This window comes from Manis pentadactyla, chromosome 8 (genome assembly GCF_030020395.1).
Source record: "Manis pentadactyla isolate mManPen7 chromosome 8, mManPen7.hap1, whole genome shotgun sequence".
In the NCBI taxonomy this organism is placed as follows: domain Eukaryota; kingdom Metazoa; phylum Chordata; class Mammalia; order Pholidota; family Manidae; genus Manis; species Manis pentadactyla.
Genome location: NC_080026.1, coordinates 52560352 through 52580444, shown reverse-complemented (window position 1 = coordinate 52580444; position 20093 = coordinate 52560352). Strand labels below are relative to the sequence as shown.

At 40.6% G+C, this 20093-nt stretch overlaps 1 protein-coding gene and 1 pseudogene across 5 annotated transcripts in view; one reads left to right on the top strand and one right to left on the bottom strand.

Moving 5' to 3' along the window:
* TBCE (tubulin folding cofactor E) overlaps positions 1-20093 on the bottom strand; it is a 139092-nt gene that overhangs the window by 70350 nt on the left and 48649 nt on the right. For all 5 annotated transcript variants that reach the window (XR_008998853.1, XM_036919292.2, XM_036919293.2 and 2 more), the window contains one exon: positions 880-964. Coding sequence is in view for 4 of the 5 variants with exons in the window: in XM_036919292.2 (XP_036775187.2) it covers positions 880-964 (85 nt within the window). In the remaining variant the exon portion in view is untranslated. The remainder of the gene's footprint in view (positions 1-879; positions 965-20093) is intronic.
* LOC118929310 (CGG triplet repeat-binding protein 1-like) lies at positions 11822-12294 on the top strand (annotated as a pseudogene).

The following is a 20093-nucleotide window of genomic DNA, read 5'->3' as shown; positions in this document are numbered from 1 at the left end:
AAAATTACATAATGGTAGAACAGGAAATGTTATTTTGATATTATCTAATTTTAGTAATGAGAAAACTAGTCTTATTAGAGGTTAGTAAATTTAGTCTTGTTAGTAAGTTTAGTCTACTTCACAGTCTTCCCCCCGCCTTTTTTTCTTTTTCTCTCTTTCTCTTTCTTTTTCTTTTTCCTAGCTCTATGGAATTATTCACAGTCTTAAAGATTTTTAACAGTATATTTAGAGGTCTCTTAATTTCCAAGTCAGGATTGCATTCACTGTACCCCACTTAAGGAAAAATAAGCTTAATATGAAGAGATCCTTTTGAGAAGCTGCAACCTAAGGAAAAGAAACAACAAAGATTTATAAAAGACAGACTTAGCCTGAAAACTCCCCACCATCCTTTTCAGAGCTTCATGTAGTTCTTCTAGAATCAGCAGTTAAAAATATTTGTAGATATGCAATATAAGACGTAACTCTTTTCATGACAAAAGCTTTTTTAAATGGTGGCCTAGCATTCCACTATTTGGATGTTTTGTATTTTGTTTCATCAAATGCTTCTTATTGGATTACCTAGCTATTTCTCTTTTCTCTTTTCACTTAATGGATTGCAAATTGTTAATGCATCAATGAGAAATGTTTATATTCATCTGATAAAAAAATCTGTCAAAAACAAAACACAAAAAAGGACAAAGAAAGCAACCCTACTTATAAGATTGAGTCAGAGTTTTAAAAGCAAGGAAAAAACTCCACAAATAGAAATGTCTCTTTAGAATATATCAAAGTATACATCATAACTACCCCCAAAAGCCAAACATTTGTTCTTCTCCATCCCTTTATTCAACTGTTAAATATGATCCTATATAACCATGTGAATTTACAATGAAAAATTACCTGCATTTAAAATACACTGTCCCTTCGTGGCTTCCATCATGCCTTCCTCTTGCAGGATTGTCCCATTCTACTCCTAACCACAGTCCTAGCAGAACAAGAAAAACCACATGAGCAATAAATGATGACAGAGAGAATGCTCCATTTTCCTGCAAGCAAATACAATTTGTAATGGAAACCATATCAGGTTCCATTCCGAACCACTGGGGTAGAAAGAAATGTCCTTGGTAAAGGCCAAGCTAATCTCAGACCCAAGACTGCAATCAGCAAATATAATAGCATGCTTGATTCAATAAGCCAAAAAAACCACAGTTGCCGAAAACAATGGCAAAAATTTATTAAACACTTACTAAATGCTAGAAACTTTTCTTTGCATTATCTCATGTATCCTCACAACAGAGAGACATTTCATCTTTGTAAAGGAGATATAATTATCCTCTTCTTACCAGGTACTGGATAAATAGGGAAGTCTTTAAAATCTTATTCTAGTAATCTGCATAATCTGCTTTACATTGCTAAATCAGGGGAGAGGAAATCCTGGGGCAAAATACCTCGAAAAACCGAAATCAGTCAAAGGGAGAAATAAAGTTTAAAATCTGTTTATTGCTTACAAACTGCAGTCCAGGGCCGTCTCTCTCCTCTGCTCCTGAAGAAGCAAGCAACCAAGCAACCAAGCTAGTCCCTCCCTTTAAACTCTCAGGTTCAGACACACCCTTGGTTGCCCAGGTAATTACCTATTGACACGGAGATGAACTTCTCTCCACCCCTGAGGATAAGCAAATTACTAAAGCCAGGTGAGATATTCTGGAAATATTACAATTTTACCCACAAGCCACCCCCTCCAGAAATCTCGCCTTACAATCTACTCATTCTCCTTCTTCTGCAATGGTCCCAGGGCAAGAAAACTGGCGCATTGTGACCAGAGTAATTGTGACCATAACAATAGCAACAGCAATAAAATCATGATAATCCTCAAGCCAGATGATTCAGCTAGGTTCAAAGTCTTATGCAGATTAAGTCCATAGCTTGTCCATTCCAGAGGCTGGCAATAGCTGAGGGTTCAGAGGAATCATCATGAGGCAGCTGCAGCCAGAGGGCACATTCAGGCCACAAGGACTGTAGGAGAAAATAACCTTAAGGTTGATAAGATACATGTTTTAATGACACCAGCACAGGCAAATCTTGTCCATCAGGTAGGATACCTGCAAGAGAGTGGTCTTGTGATAAAACAGTGGCAGGAATGGGATCTCATCCTGGTCTAGTATATCAGACTTTCACCTCCCTTCCTGTGGGAGTTACAGATGGGTCGATATACAGGGCTATGGGAGGTACATGCACTGGTCATAAAAATAAAACAGAACTTCCATGCAAGATGCTCTTACCTCTTTGGATGTTTTGGGTACACTACCATGACCTTTGGGGGCCATTCAGCTGTTACTCCAGGAATACACACGAGGCCAGCTTCCAGGCCTTTCCCCCAAGGTGCCAGAAGGGCCAACAATCACTGGTCCATGTGTTGAAATGTCCATGGCCAGGTCCATTCAACAGTGTCTCCAGAGCTTAATGCAGTAGGGCTGGCAGCAGGATGTTGTTCTGCTGGCCATATCCTGGCTTCAATAGCAATTCTTTGGTTTGGACATACAATTGTATAGGAGAGGCAGCAAGGTGTCTGAGCATATCCACAGGGCTCAAAGCTCCTTTACATGGCTTCTCATTCAAACGCTGCAGCACCAACCATAGGTGAACTGACCAACTCCGTATACTACTGGTGTCCGACTACAGGCCAGATTTCAGCAAACCACTGTACCTCTCTATCATGTCTGCCCCAGTAGGAATATATGGTACATGAAATTTCCACTTTATTCCTAATTGCTGCACCCATTCTTGTAACGCACATCCAGTACAGTGGGTGCCTTGATCACTCTCAATCACCTGCAGCAGGCCATAGGTTGCAGAGACGCTCCAGGCCCCTCTTGGTGGTTTGCTGATCTGCACGACGTGCAGTTAAAGCAACCAATAGTCCAATAGCTGTGTCCACACATGTCATGGCATACCGATATCCTTCTGATATGGGCAGGGAGTATTAGCCCCCTTACTATTGTCCCATGTTGCTGTGGGACTCGGTGTAAGTCCCTCTTAGGGCACAAAAGGCATACCTTCTGGCCTCTGCTGACTTCTTAAAATGTCAACGGCAAGCCCCACCTACGGACTACACCCCATTTTGTCTTTTGCCCTGTGTGCAACAAACGCTGGTGTAGCCACTGGGGCACATCAGAGGCAGGCTTTCCTTCTAACCAGTGCACCAGGGCCAATGTGTCTGGTTCATCATTCCCTGGGGATGCCAAAGGCAAATGGCCAATCACATGATATACAGTAACAGTCTTAGTCTGACCAGAGGCTGACAGGTTTTGCCACAACTCTTGCCCCCAAAGGGGACAGTGACCAATCATTCAGTTGGCATGATATGATGTTGGTAGCCACAGGGTCAAGCCTTGATAGACGGTCCAGCTGTATGTGCAGACAACTATGGGGGAAGGCTCCTGGGTGATCATGAGCCATACTGCCCACAACTCGGCCCATTGACTGCTCTTCCTTTCTCCATCCTCTATCCATATTGTCTCAGTCTTAGGATGGAAAGCCACAGCCCTCCACTTCAGGGGCTGCCACGACTGGAGCTGTCTGTGTAACAAGCATCTTCAGGTATAGGGGCTTTTCCCTCCTGATAAGGAGACTCGGCTACCAATGGCTGAAAAGCAAGTTCTTCTTCCTTTCCGCTGGTATAAGTCCCTGATCCAATAAGCATTGGAGTTCTCCACTTAAGGGGCTAGTAGAGAGGGCACTTCACTGCTGTAAATATGTGCCCCATTTGGCCAGTGTAGGTGTCTGTGCCATGCCACTCCATGGCCTCTGAGTCCACTCTCGCACCCACCCCATGATGGGATAGGTGGTTATTACCTTGGTTGGAGCTGTTCCAGCAATGGGCTCCATAGCCAGCAAGGCGTGGTACACAGCAGCCAGTTACTTCTCTATTGAGGTGTACCGGACCTCTGCTCCTTTCCATAGTGTGACCAGAATCCAATAGGCTTCCATGTCCTTTCAAGCCGCTACCAAAAACCCCATCCATAACCATCTTCAGTTACATGAACATCTAGTTCATAGGACCTTGATGAGTCCATTACATTCAAGACCTATACAGCCTTGACTGCATGTTTGGGAGCAGTAAAAGCAGATGCGCATGTCTCATCCCAGTCCCACCTGATGCCTTTTAGTACCAACCGGTATAAGGGCTTTAGAATTTGTGCCAAGTGTGAGATAAACACTCTCCAGTAGCCCAAAGACTCCCACAACTCTTGTAATACTGCCACAGTGGTTGGGGTAGGGAAAGCCTGGACCTTGTCTATAACTGCTTCAGGAACAACTTTAGTCTTACTCGACCAGACAACCCCCAAGAATTTCACAAACCACGACCCTAAACATTGGGGCTGTTCACAGCCCATCCTTTTTCCTAGAGATGTTGCAACAGTCTAAGAACTGCCCCTTCTAAATCTGAAAGATAATCAGATGTGAGCATAATATCATCAATATAGTGATACAACGGCACTGTTTGTGGTTTCTTCCATGTGACCAAGTCCTGGGCTACAAGTCCATGACAGATGGTGGGACTGTGGAGATATCCCTGTGGAAGGACAGTCCATGTCCACTGCTGGCCTTCCCACGTGAATGCAAAGTGTTCCTGGCTTTCCTGTGCTATGTCAATAGAGAAGAAAGCATTAACAAGGTCTACTACATAATGATATGTTCCCAGTTCATGGCTGAGGGTGTCCAGAATGTCTGCTATAGAGGGGACAGCAGCATGCAAAGGGGGTGTGACTTTATTCAATTCCCTGTAGTCTACAGTCTTACGCCAGGAGTCATCTGACTTTCTCCCTGGCCAAACTGGGGAATTAAAAGGACTATGAGTGGGCTTTATGATGCCCACCCTCTCCAACTCCTTTAAAGTTCCTCCAATTTCCTTGTGCTCCCAACTGCTGCTCTGGCTTTAATTGGTGCCATAGTTCTAATAATATTCTATTTGGCTGCCCATCGAGTTTTTCTTTCACTACCCCACTCTTTATCAAATCAACCCATATCTGGGTCCTCGAAACCTTCACGGAGCCTTTTGCACCTCTCCTTTCAGTCATGGCCCGTACTTCCTCCATGCTCTTATTGTTTCAACCAGATCTGATAAAGTACGAGTAGCCTCTCTTATGGGTTGCTGTAGGTGGCAGCGGGGCAAGAGTATTAACTAGGGACCCAAAGAGAGATGTGGGGAATGTATGCAGCACCAGATTCTCATTCCTATAGTGAACACCTAATCATCGGGGCCCTGGGGGTCCATATTATAGATGATGTTTTTCATACCCAATTCCCAATTCCCACAGTACCTGTTGGAGCTCTGCATACGTTTTCCCACTACTGGGAAATATGGTAAATCACCCTGATTAGGCCAAACTATGCTGACGGCAGCTGTCAGCCATTCCAGGAGTGTCTGATTCCTGGAGACCCGACTGGTATTTTGCAACCACTGCGGGAGGGAACGGTGAGTCATCAGGGAAGCCATTCTACTCATCTCAGTACCCGACACAATGTTTTCCACCCCCATATCCCAGAGAAATAAAAGCCATGTAGGCAGAGATTCCTATGGCCTCTGCCAATACCGGATGCTCCTGCCCACCAGCTCATCCTGGGTATGGGCAGGGGGAGCATAAAGTGCTCCACGACCTGGGGAGGGGGGCTGCTTCTCCCCGTGAGGAGCTCACGGTTGTTTCACTTTTATTTTATTAATTATAGCTGGGCGGGCCTTTAAAACAGGAGAAGATGGCACCTCCGCTATTGACCTGGGGAGCAGATCTGCCAATGGCCCCACCTCCTCATCCTCTCCCTCGGGCTGCTTCACCAAAAGCTCCTCCTCCTCCACCATTTCCCGGCTGAAGGCACTACTCTTTCCTCCCCTCCCCCACTGCCTCCTGCAAGGCAGCTTTTCCTGCCGTCTCCTCCCTCTCTGCTGGTAAGGAATCTTGTAGGAGCGTGACCTGTCTTTTCAGTAACTCTCTCTTCTTTAATAGCATTGCAAAGGTAATCGCCCAGCTCCTCCAAGCGATGTGAAGTGTGTCTCTCTCACGCCTAAATCCCTCGATAATCCTCTCTTTCTCCTGCATAACATTTTCCACTATCTGAATGAAAAGAGACACTACAATTCCAGCCGCTACATGGCCCCGTAAGGTCTCCAAGCAGTCTTCCAAATCAGAGGGCTAATTCTGCAGCGTCCGGTGTTTCCACCCTTCCCCAGGTCTGGGGAAGGCCCCACCCCTCTAAGAGGTACTTTACCCTAGTCCAATTCCCCACTAGGGGTTCCCAACTTGGAAGCCCCACAGCTGGGAGGATAATAACAGGAGAAGCGGCACCCTCTGCCCCTGCATCCACTGGGGTCTCCCCACCATCTACAGGGGCAGCATTCCCAAAGGTCACATCCATTATGACAGATTTCGGGTTCAGAAGCACCCTGCTGACTCCTGCTAGATGTAAGTCTGGGGAGAGGAAATCCCAGGACAAAATACCTCAAAAACCAAAATTAGTCAAAGGGAGAAATAAAGTTTAATACCCGTTTGTTTACAAACTGCAGTCCAGGGCCATCCCTCTCCTCTGCTCCTGAAGAAGCAAGCAAGAAAGCAAGGCAGCCCCTCCCCTTAAACTCTCAGGTTCAGACACACCCTCCGTTACCTAGGGAATTACCCATTGACATGTAGATGAACTTCTCTCTACCCCTGAGGGTATGCAAATGCACTAAAGCCAGGGGAGATATTCTGGAAATGTTACAATTTTACCCACGGCATTAAATAAAATGTTATTAATATTCTTCTTCCACATAGGTAAAATAACCTGCCCAAAGTCACACATCTCCACATCATTCTAATTCCAGAAGCCAAGAAGTACTCATCCTATCAAAAGCTTCTATCTTATATTTGGATACCACTTTATAGTTTTCAGAGCATTTTCTTAAATTCTCTCTGACCCTCCACTATGTATACAGCACTGTAAGAAAATAAGGTACAAAAGATCACTTTTGGATATTTCCTCCTGCTTAGAACTAGTAAAGCTAGAAAAACTTTTTTAAATTGAAGTTTCATTGATATACAATCTTATGAAGGTTTTACATGAACATTGTGATTTCAACATTCATCCATATTATCAAGTCCTCATCACGCCATTGCAGTCACTGTCCACCACTGTAGTAGGATGCTACAGAGTCGATACTTATCTTCTCCATGTTCTACTACATTCCCTGTGACCTAACTATATTATGCTTCCTAATTATAATGCCTCTTAATCCCCTTCTCTGACCCTCACCACCCACCCTTCCTAATCCCTTCCCTTTGGTACCACTAGTCCCTTCTTGGAGTCTGAGTCTCTGTTGCTATTGAAAAACTTTTTTTTATTAAGGTACAATTGATAAACAATCACCTGAGCAACATTGTGGTTACTAGATTCCCCCCATTATCGAGTCCCCACCACATACCACATTACAGTCAATGCCCATCATCATAGTAAGATGGAATAGAGTCACTACTTGTCTTCTCTGTGCTATACTGCCTTCCCCATGCACCCCCCTACATTATGTGTGCTAATCAAATGCCCCTTGATCCACTTATTCCTCCCTTTCCACCCACCCTCCCCAGTTCCTTTCCCTTTGGTAACTGTTAGTCCATTCTTCAGTTCTGTGAGTCTGCTGTGTTTTGTTCCTTCAGTTTTTGCTTTGTTGTTTTACTCCACAGATGACTGAAGTCATTTGTTACTTGCCTTTTTCCACCTGGCTTAATACTCTCTAGCTACATCCATGTTGTGGCAAATAGATTTGTTTTCTTCTTATGGCTGAATAATTTGCCATTGTGTATATGTACCAAATCGGTATCCATTCATCTACTGAGGGACACATAGGTTGCTTCCATTTCTTGGCTATTGTAAATACTGCTGCGATAAACATCGGGGTGCACATGTCTTTTAGAATCTGAGACCCTGTATTCTTAGGTTAAATTCCTAGGAGTGGAATTCCTGGGTCAAACAGTATTTGTATTTTTAGTTTTTGAGGATCCTCTGTACTGCTTTCCAAAATAGTTGAACTAATTTACATTCCCACCAGCAGTGTAGTAGGGTACCTCTTTCTCCACATCCTCGCCAGCAATTGTTGTCTTTTGTATGTTGGCCATTCTAACCTGTGTGAGGTGATTTCTCATTGCAGTTTTAATTTGCATTTCTCTGATGATTAGCCATGTGGAGCATCTTTTCATGTACCTATTGGCCATCTGAATTTCTTCTTTGGAGAAGTGTCTGTTTAGATTCTCTATCCATTTTTTAATCAGGTTATTTGGTTTTTGGTTGTTGAGGCATGTGAGCTCTTTACATATTTTGGATGTCAACCCTTTATCGGATGTGTCATTTATGAATATATTCTCCCATACTGTAGGATGCCATTTTGTTCTGTTGATGGTGTCCTTTGCTGTACAGAAGGTTTTTAGTTTGATATAGTCCCACTTGTTCATTTTTGCTTTTGTTTCCCTTACCCAGGGACATATGCTCATGAAAAAGTTGCTCATGTTTATATTCAAGAGTTTTACCTATGTTTTCTTCTAAGAGTTTAATGGTTTCATGCTGTATATTGAGGTCATTGATCCATTTCAAGTTTACTTTTGTGTATGGAGTTAGACAGTAATCCAGTTTCATTCTCTTACATGTAGCTGTCCAGTTTTGACAACACCAGTTGATGAAGAGGCTGTCATTTCCCCATTTATATTCATGGTTCCTTTATCATATATTAATTGATCATATATACTTGGGTTTATATCTGGACTCTCTATTCTGATCCATTGGTCTATGGGTCTGTTCTTGTACCAGTACCAAATTGTCTTGATTACTGTGGGATTGCAGTAAAGCTTGAAGTTGGGGAGTGTAATTCGACCTGTTTTATTCTTCCTTCTCAGGATTGCCGTGGCTACTTGGGGTCTTTTGTGGTTCCATATGAATTTTAGAACTATTTGTTCCAGTTCATTGAAATGCTGTTGGTATTTTGATAGGAGTTACATTAAATCTGTAGATTGCTTTAGGCAGGATGGCCATTTTGACAATATTAATTCTTTCTAGACAAGAGCATGGATGAATTGCCATTTATTAGTGTCCTCTTTAATTTCTCTTAGGAGTATCTTGTAGTTTTCAGGGTATAGATCTTTCATTTCTTTGGATAGGTTTGTTCCTAGCTATTTTATTTTTTGATGCAATTGTGAATGGAATTGTTCTCCTGATTTCTCTTTCTGCTAGTTCATCATTAATGTATAGGAATGCAACAGATTTCTGTGTATTAATTTTGTATCCTGCAACTTTGCTGAATTCAGATAATAGATCTAGTAGTTTTGGAATGGATGCCTTCAGGGTTTTATTTTTTATGTACAATATCATGTCATCTGCCAACAGTGACAGTTTAACTTCTTCCTTACCAATCTGGATGCCTTTTATTTCTTTGTGTTGTTGGATTGCCATTTTTAGGACCTTCATTACTGTGTTGAATTAAAAGCGGAGAGAGTGCGCATCCTTGTCTGGTTCCTGATATTAGAGGAAAAGCTTTCAGCTTCTTGCTGTTCAGTATGATGTTAGCTGTGGGTTTATCATATATGACCTTTATTATGTTGAGGTACTTGCCCTCTCTACCCATTTTGTGTACAGTTTTTATCATGAATGGGTGTTGAATTTTGTCAAATGATTTTTCAGCATCTATGGAGATAATCATGTGGTTTTTCTCCTTTTCGTTGATGTGGTGTCAGAGGGTGATGAATTTTCGAATAATGTACCAACCTTGCATCCCTGGGATCCCACTTGATCATGATGGATGATCTTTTTGATGTATTTTTGAATTTGGTTTAATATGTTGTTGAGTATTTTTGCATCTATGTTCATCAGGGATATTGGTCTGTAGTTTTCTTTTTTTGTGGTGTCTTTGCCTAGTTTTGGTATTAGAGTGATGCTGCCTTCATAGAATGAGTTTGGAAGTATTCCCTCCTCTTCTATTTTTTGGAAAACTTTAAGGAGAATGGGTATTATGTCTTCACTAAATGTCTGATAAAATTCAGCTGTGAAGCCATCTGGTATGGGAGATTTGTTCTTGGGTAGTTTTTTGATTACCGATTCAATTTCATTGCTGGTAATTGGTCTGTTCATATTTTCTGTTTCTTCCTTGGTCAGTCTTGAAAGGCTGTATTTTTCTAGAAAGTTGTCCATTCCTTCTAGGTTATCAAGTTTGTTAGCATATAATTTTTCATAGTATTCTCTCATAATTTGTATTTCTATGGTGTCTGTAGTGGTTTTTCCTTTCTTATTTCTGATTCTGTTTATGTGTGCAGATTCTCTTTTTCTCTTGATAAGTCTGGCTAGGGGTTTATCTATTTTGCTTATTTTTCTCAAGGAACCAGCTTCTGGTTTCATTAACTTTTCTATTGTGTTATTCTTCTCACGTTTATTTATTTCTTCTCTGATCTTTATTATGTCCCTCCTTCTATTGACTTCGGGCCTCATTTGTTCTTCTTCCCATTTCAATAACTGTGAATTTAGACTGTTCATTTCATATTGTTCTTCCTTCTTTAAATAGGCCTGGATTGCTAAATACTTACCTCTTAGAACTGCCTTCGCTGTTTCCCAGAGTCTTTGGGGCATTGTGCTGTTGTTTCATTTGTCTCCATATATTGCTTGATTTCTGTTTTAATTTGGTCACTGATCCACTGATTATTTAGGTGCATGTTGTTAAGCCTCCAAGTTTTTGTGAGCCTTTGTGTTTTCTTTGTACAATTTATTTCTAGTTTTATATCTTTGTGGTCTGACAACTTGCTTGGTACAATTTCAATCCTTTTGAATTCGCTGAGGCTCTTTTTGTGGCCTAGTATGCGGTCTGTTCTGGAAAATGTTCCATGTGTACTTGAGAATAATGTGTATCCTGCTGCTTTTGAGTAGAGTGTTCTATAGATATAGATATCTGTTATGTCCATCTGTTCTAATATGATGTTCAGTGCCTCTGTCTCTTTACTCATTTTCTGTCTGGTTTATCTTTGACAAATTATTTTTCAAATCACTTTACACAAATTAGGATAGCCAATGTCAAAAAACAAAACAAATCAGAAAAAACTAAATGTTGGTGAGGATATGGAGAGCCTAGACCTCTTGTACATTGCTAATGGGAATGTAAAATGATGCAGCCACTTTACATGTGGAAAACAGTATGGTGGTTCTCAAAAAGGTAAACATAGAATCACCATATGACCTAGCAATTCCACTTCTGGTTATATACCCAAAATAACTGAAAGCAGGTTTCAAATAAATATCTGTATACCCATGATAATAGCAGCATTATTCACAAAGCTCAAAAGGTGGGAGCAATCCAAGTATCTATTAATAGATGAATGGATAAACAAAATGTGACAAATAATAGAATATTAGCTTTAAAAAGGAATGAAATTATGACATATGCTACAACATAGGTGAACCTCGAGGGTATTATGTGAAGTGAAATAAGGCAGAGAAAAGGCACAAACAATATATAATTCTACATACATAAGACACCTACGGTAGACAAATTTATAGAGACAGAAAATATATCCTTTCACAGGACAGGTCTCACCCACTTCCCTAGCTACAGCCCCAATCCTACAAAAAGGCATGACCTCCTAGCACCACAGGGAAAATAGGGCTCAAACACAGACAATATTTCCCCACCAACACTTGCTGAAAAACTGATTTGAAAGCATCTCCAGGTTTGAACAAACAAAGTGCCGGGATTTCATGTGTTTCTGCTTTTGCGCTGGAGACCCTTTACTACCAAGTATTGAGACAAAAAAACTGGAAACGAATCCAAACCTTATTCAAAGTCAGCATGGGAAGATTTGAAATGTCAGCAACACCTGCACCAAACCTGTCTAAGATTGCTGTGTATGTGACCCCTTGGACTGAGTCACTTAGTTTGGAGGAAAACTCTTCAGCACTTCTTGCACTATGGTTCTGAATCATGTTTGTAAGTCTGCCATTAGTGACCACCTCAAGTCGAAGACTCATACCAAGAGGAAGGAAGAGTCTGAAGATCAGAATGTGAGAAAGAAGCAGAGGCTCCTAACTTCATCCCTTCCCTGCAACAGTACTGTGCAGAGAAAGTGTTATCCAGGATTTTGTGAAAATGTGCCTGGAAGCCAACATCCCACTTGAGAAGGCTGATCACCCAGCAGCCCATGCTCCCTGCCTCACCACGTGAAGAATAGAGGCTCCATACCTAAGTCAGACCGGCTGAGTACAGCATGTCTGCCTGATGAATAGGAGAATGAGAATCAACTCCGCAATTCACAAGGTTGTTGACAAGGAGAATACCACTACCATGACCAAGATAAATATGAAGTATTAAAGTTGGATGGTGGTTGTCAGAGGCTAAGGGAAGGGGAGAATGGGGAGTTAGTGTTTAGTAGGTATAGAGTGTCAGTTGTGCAAAATGAAAAGAGTTCTCAAGGACAGTGGTGATGATTGCACAACAATGTTAATGTACTTATAATACCCCTGAACTATACACTTAATGGTTAAAATGGTCCATTTGGCTATGTGTATCTACTACAATTTAAAAATAGATATACATATAAGAAATCTCTTTGAAAGCACCAGGGAGCTAATAAGGCAGTGAAGAATTACAAGGATAATATCTGGGAGATGAGGAAACCCACAACTCTGGTTTTGTCCTGAGCTCAAAATGTCTTCATAATAAGAATGAGGAGGAACCAACTCTACATAAACTAGCCATTGTTGGGATTAAAAGCCAACTTCAAATATTATCATTGTCAAATGTATTTAAAGTGGTCTGGGTTACTACTGACTCTGGCTATCTGCCAAATTAAATGTTAGTCCTCTCTGGAGGAAAATAACATTATTGCAACGCTCAAATTACAATTTTTAATAATCAGTATCTGACACTCAAATAAAAAAACAACCAAGCATAGAAAAAGACAAGAGCATGTGACTTGAGAACCAAGAAAAACAACAGCCAACACAAACAGACCCATCAGGTATTTGCATAATAGCATCTGAACTATGTTTAATATTTTCAGGAAAATAAAAGAAGAACTTGACAATTTCAGAAAATTTTTAAACTATTTTTTTTAATCCTAAATGGAAATTCTGGAAATGAAAAATGCAATAATTCAAATAATAATCAAATACATAGAGTCTTATAATAGATTATACATGATGAAGAAAAAACAGGTCAGGAAAAATAGAATGAAATATAATGACAAGGGATGAAAAACACAGAAGAACATAAGAGATATACAGGATACAATTAAAGGGTCTACCATATATATTAACTAGAGTCCCAAAAAGAGAGATATTGTGGAAGAAGCAATCTTTGAAGAAGTAATGGAGAATATTACAAAACTAAAGAAAGCCACCAACCCACAGAGTCAAGAAGCCAACCAATACACCAAACAGTACAAATGCAAAGAAAACCACACGTAAGCACATTATAGTAAAACTGCCATATACCAAAGACAAAGAGAAAAATCTTTAAACAAGTATGCATGAGGGAGTGGAAACAGATAACAACTTTCAAATGAGAAAGATACAATAGCTGACTTCTCCATGGAAAGAGTAAAAGCCAGAAGACAAATGCATATCTTCAAAATACTGAAAGAAAATAATTGGTCATTTGGAACACTGTAATTGGTGCAACTATCTTTTAAAAAAGTGAAGGCAAGCAAGAGGTCCTGGAAAGCTACAAAACCTTGAAGAAGATTCACATTTTCCAAATTCAAAACTTATCACAAAGCTACTATAATCAAAACAGTGTGGTACTGGCTTAAGGATACTTATATAAATAAGAAGAATAGAATAGAATTGAGAGTCCAAAAATAAACCCATACACAGTCAATTGATTTTTTACAAAGGTGCCAACTCCACTCAATGGGGATAGGATACTCTCTTCAACAAATGGTGCTAGACAACTAGATAACCAAATGCAAAAGGAAGTATTTATTACCCTATCTTATATCATATGTAAAAATTAATGACACAAATCTACAACCTAAATATGAGTTAAAATCATAAAACTCTTAGAAGAAAACTTGAGAGATAAACTTTCATGCACATGAATTTGGTAATGGATTCTTAGATATGACACCAAAATACACAGAATGAAAGAAAAAATAAATTGGACTTCATAGAAATTATACACTTTTGTACAAAAGACATGAAGAATGTGAAAAGACAAACAGAATGGGAGAAAATATTTGCAAGTTACAAATCTGACAGAGACTTAATATCTAAAATACACAACAAATCCCTAAAGCTCAACAATGTAAAGACGAACCTGTTGAAAAATGGGCAGAAGACTTGAAGAGACATTTCTCAAACAGATATATAAATGTTCGATAAGCATGTAAAAACATACAACACCATTAATCATTAGGGAAATGCAAATCAAAACCACAATGAGTAACATTTCACACTTTAATAGGATGGCTGTAATCAAAACAATGGAAAGTAACAAATATTAGCAAGGATGAGGAGAAATTGGAACCCTTATACATTGCTGGTAGGAATGTAAAATGGTGTTGTTACACATTGGTGGTTCCTCAAAATGTGAAATGTAGAATTACTGTATGACCCAGCAATTCTACTTGCAGGGGTTATAAACAAAAGCATTGAAAATAGAAATTCAAACAGACACTTGTATGTCAATGTTCAATGCAGCATTATTCACAATAGCCAAAAGGTATAAGTAGCTCAAATGTACATTAACAGATGTACAGACAAAAGGTGATATATATACAATGGAAGAGCATTCAGCCATAAAAAGAAATGGAGACTGCAAGATTAAAGATGGCGGCGTGAAAGGTGAGACAGAGGCCTCCTCCCAAAACCACATATAATATAAAAATATAGCTAATACAACTAATCCTGAAAGAGGAACAGGAAAGAAAGCTGCGCCAGATTGCATACACCTGGAGAAAAGAACAGACTTCATGCAACAGGGTAATATACCAAAGCTGTGATCCTGCAGGACCCAAGCCCTTCTCCCACCCCAGCTCACAGGGGGAAGGAAGAGAAATGGGGGGGGGAGGAAGCCTAGGACTGCTGAACACCTAGCCCTGGAGTTCTGTACTGAGAACATGAACCTACATTGCATGGTACTCTGGAGATTAATGGGGTTGGAATCCTGACAAGTGGAACACTCAGAGAGACTGATTCCAACCACTTGTGGAAAACAGGGATCCACATCAGGCTGCTCTGGGAAAAAAGAAAGGTGGGCACTCTGAGAGATTTCCTAACAGTGAAAGGGCTCCTAAAGGGGCAAGGATTGCACAGAGCTTGCTGCGCAGGAGAAAGGACAGGTAGAAAACATTGTCTGTGTGAACTCTGCCCAGCAGGTTGGAAACTTAAAAGGAGCTTCAGGGGCTCCATCCCCCAGCCTGGCGATGCAACTCCGAGGCTCTACACCATGACACACAACCTGCTCCACCTTCCTTCCAGCTGGCACCAGCTTGGAAACTGGCAGGCCCTGCTCTGGTGTCAGCAAGGCAGAGGGAAGGCCTACCTATGTAAGCTACAAACACAAAGCATAGAGGCTTACACCTGTGCACTCAGCGCACTGGTTCTGGCAGTAGAGACAGGCACATTAGCCGGAAAGCAGGAAACAGCACTTTCCTCCTCCCAGCCACCAGTGCACTCCCCTGTGACCCGAGACATAGCTCCAGGGGCTGAGCAACTCCATAGAGTAGAGCTTCTGGGCACCAGAGGGCACCACATACAAATATGAAATGTCAAAGGAAACTGGCTCAAACAAAAATCCCACAAACACCCGAAAAAGCCAAGTGAAACTGAACTGATCAATCTTTCTGAAAGAGATTTCAAAAAAAAATCATAAACATGCTCATGGAGGTACATAAAAATATTCAAGAACTCAGGGACAAATTCAGAACTGAGATCCAATCATTAAGGAATACAATATCTGAAATAAAACATATAGTGGAGGGATTTAAAAGCAGATTAGATATAGTAGAGGAGATTGTAAATGGAATAGAAATTAGAGAAGAGGAATACAAAAAAGCTGAGGCACAGAGAGAAAAAAGGATCTCTAAGAATCAAAGAATATTGAGAGAACTGTGCAATCAATCCAAATGGAACAATATTCGCATTGTAGGGGTACCAGAAGAAGAAGAGAGAGAAAAAGGGATAGAAAGTGTCTTTGAGGACATAACTGATGAAAACTTCCCAATCTGGGAAAGGAGGTAGTCTCTCAACCATGGAGGTGCACAGATCTCCCAACACAAGGGACTTGATCAAGGATGACAACACCAAGAGACACAATAATTAAAATGGCAAAGATTAACGATAAGGACAGAATTTAAAAGCAGTCAGAAAGAGAAATAAGATCACATACAAAGGAAAACGCATCAGGCTATCATCCGAATTCTCAACAGAAATCTTACAGTGGCATGATATATTTACTGGAATGAAGCAGAAGGACCTTGAAACATGAATGCTCTACCTGGTAAGACTATCATTTAAATTTGAAGGAGGCACACATCCGGGACAGCCTATTGTTCCAACAGTGGATATTTAGGATGTATCTTGAAAAAATAGGTCTTTTTTAAACTACAAAAGAGGTTATTTATTGAGGTGCAGATTCAAGATGGTGGCATGAGAGGTGAGACAGAGAATTGTTCCCAAAACCATATATAGTGTGATAATATAGTTGATACAACTAGCCCTAAAACAGCAACAGGAAAGAAGGCTGCACCAGACTGCATAGAGAACACACGAACAGAACAGACCTGAAGAAACAGGGTAACATACCAAGCCTTGATCTGGTAAGACCAAAGCCCTTCCCCCACCCCAGCTCAATGGCGGGAGGAAGAGGAGTGGGGAGGGGGTGGAAGCCAAGAACTGCTGAATACCCAGCACTGGAGATCTGCTTTGGAACATAACCCTACATTGTATGGTGCTCTGGAGGCTGGTGGGGTTGGGGAGCTGGGACAGGCGGAGTGCTTGAGAGACCGAGATTCCAGCCATTTGTGGAGGACAGGGATCCACATCCGGGCACTCTGGGAAAAAGGAAAGGCAGGTGGTCTGACAGGCTTCCAAGGGGTGAGAGGATGCTGAAGGGGCAGGGATTGCATGGAGCTTGCTACGCGGGACAAGGGATAGGTGGACAAGGTTGTCTGGGGGCACTCTGCCCAGAAGGTTGGGAATGTTCAGGAGCTTCAGGCACTACATGCACCTGGCTCCAAGGCCCCCCAATCTGACAGGGAGCCTGCTGCGCCTCCCTCCCAGCATGCTGGCACGTGTTTGCAAACTGGCACTAACTGTGCTGGCATCAGGCCAGCCAGACGGAGGACCCACCTACAACAGCAAGAGATGCCAAGCACAGTGGCTTAAACCTTTGTGCTCGGCCCAATGGCTTTGATACTGGAAACAGGCAATGTAGCAGGGAATAAGGAAACAGATCCTGCCCCCAGGCAAAAGCGCTGCTTCCCAATGAACCCCAACCTCACTATAGGGGCTGAGCAGCTCCACAGACTAGAGCATCTGGGCATTACAGGGCACCACATAGAATTATGAAATGTCAATGGAACCAGGTTCAGACCAAAATCTCACGAGCACAGGAAAAAGGGCCAAATGAAACTGAACTCCCCAATCTTCCTGAAAGAGAGTTCAAAATGAAAATCATAAACATGCTCATGGAGGTACAGAAAAATATTCAAGAACTCAAAGACAAATTTAAGACAGAGATTCAATCTTTAAGAAATTCCATATTTGAAATGAAACATACAATGGAGAGATTTAAAAGCAGATAAAATGTAGTAGAAGAGACAGTAAATACAATAGAAATTAGAGAAGATGAATACAAAGAAGCTAAAGAACAGAGAAAAATGAATCTCTAAGAATGAAAGAATATTGAGAGAACTGTATGAACAATCCTAAGGGAACAATATCTACATTATAGGGGTACCAGAAGAAAAAGAGAGAGAAAAAGGGATACAAAGTATCAATGAGGAGGTAATTGCTCAAACCTTTCCCAATCTGGGGAAGGAGATAGTCTCTCAAGCCATGGAGGTGCACAGACCTCCCAACACAAGGGACCCAAGGCAGACAACATCAAGATATAAAATAATTAAAATGGCAAAGATCAAGGACAAAGACAGACTATCAAAAACAGCTAGAGACAGAAGAAAGATCACATACAAAGGAAAATCCATCACACTATCATCACATATCTCAACCTCACAGGCCAGAAGGGAGTGGCATGATATATTTAATGGAATGAAGAAGGGCCTCGAACCAAGAATACTGTACCTGGCAAGGTTATCATTTAAATTTGAAGGAGGGATTAAACAATTTTCAGATAAGCAAAAGCTGAGAGAATTTACCTCCACCAAACCAACTCTACAGTGCATTTTGGAGGGATGGCTATAGATGGAAGTATTCCTAAGGCTAAATAAATGTCATAAGGGGAAATAAAACCATAGCAAAGGAGAACAATTATTTACTAATCAGATGAAAAATCAAATCAAGAACGCCGAAATTCAATCAAGGGATAGAAAAAGAGTACAGAATATCATACCTAACATACAAAGAATGGAGAACAAAGAAAAGGGAGGGGAAAAAAAAGGAACCTTAGGTTGTGTTTGTAATAGCATGCAGAGTTAAATTAGACCCTTAGATAGTAAGGGAATTACCCTTGAACCTTTGGTAACCACAGATCAAAAGCCTGCAATGGCAATAAGAAAGTACCTATCTGTAATCACACTAAATGTAAATAGTCCGAATGCATCAATCAAAAGACAGAGACACTGTTGCATTAATTTTAGGAGACTTCAACACGCCAATCACTCCAAAGGATAGATCCACCAGACAGAAAATAAGTAAGGACACAGAGGCACTGAACAACACACTAGAAAAGATGGACCTAATAGATATATATAGAACTCTACATCCAAAAGCAACAGGATACATTCTTCTCACGTGCACATGGAACATTCTCCAGAATGGACCATATACTAGACCATAAAAAGAGCCTCAGTAAATTCCAAAAGACTGAAATTCCACCAACCAACATTTCAGACCACACAGGTATAAAACTAGAAATAAATTGTGCAAAGAAAACAAAAAGGCTCACAAACACATGGAAGCTTAAAAACATGCTCCTAAATAATCAACGGATCAACGAAAAAATTAAAATAGAGTTCAAGCAATATACGGAAACAAATGACAACAACAACACAAAACTCCAACTTCTGTGGGAGGCAGCAAAAGCAGTCTTAAGAGGAAAGTATATAGCAAAACAGGCATACTTAAAGAAGGAAGAACAATCCCAAATGAATAGTGCAATGTAACAATTATCAAAATTGGAAAAAGAAGAACAAATGAGGCCTAAAATCAGCAGAAGGAGGGACATAATAAAGATTAGAGAAGAAATGAAGAAAATTGAGAAGAATAAAACAATAGAGAAAATCAATGAAACCAAGAGCTGGTACTTTGAGAATATAAACAAAATAGATAAGCCTCTAGCCACACTTATTAAAAGGAAAAGAGAGTCAACACACATCAACAGAATCAGAAACGAGAAAGGAAAAATCACAACAGACCCCACAGAAATACAAAGAATTATTAGAGAATACTATGAAAACCTATATGCTAACAAGCTGGAAAACCTAGAAGAAATGTACAACTTCCTAGAAAAATACAACTTTCCAAGACTGATGAAGGAAGAAACACAAAATTTAAACAACCCAATTACGAGCAAAGAAATTGAAGCTGTAATTAAAAAAACTACCCAAGAACAAAACACCCGGGGCAGATGGATTTAGCTCGGAAATTTATCAGACATACAGAGAAGGCATAAAACCCATTTTCCTTAAAGTTTTCCAAAAAATAGAAGAGGAGGGAATACTCCCAAACTCATTCTATGAAGCCAGCATCACCCTAATATCAAAACCAGGCAAAGAACCCACCAACAAAAAAATTACAGACCAATATCCCTGATGAACGTAGATGCAAAAATACTCAACAAAATATTAGCAAACCGAATTCAAAAATATATCAAAAGGATCATACACCATGACCAAGTGGGATTCATCCCAGGGATGCAAGGATGGTACAACATTTGAAAA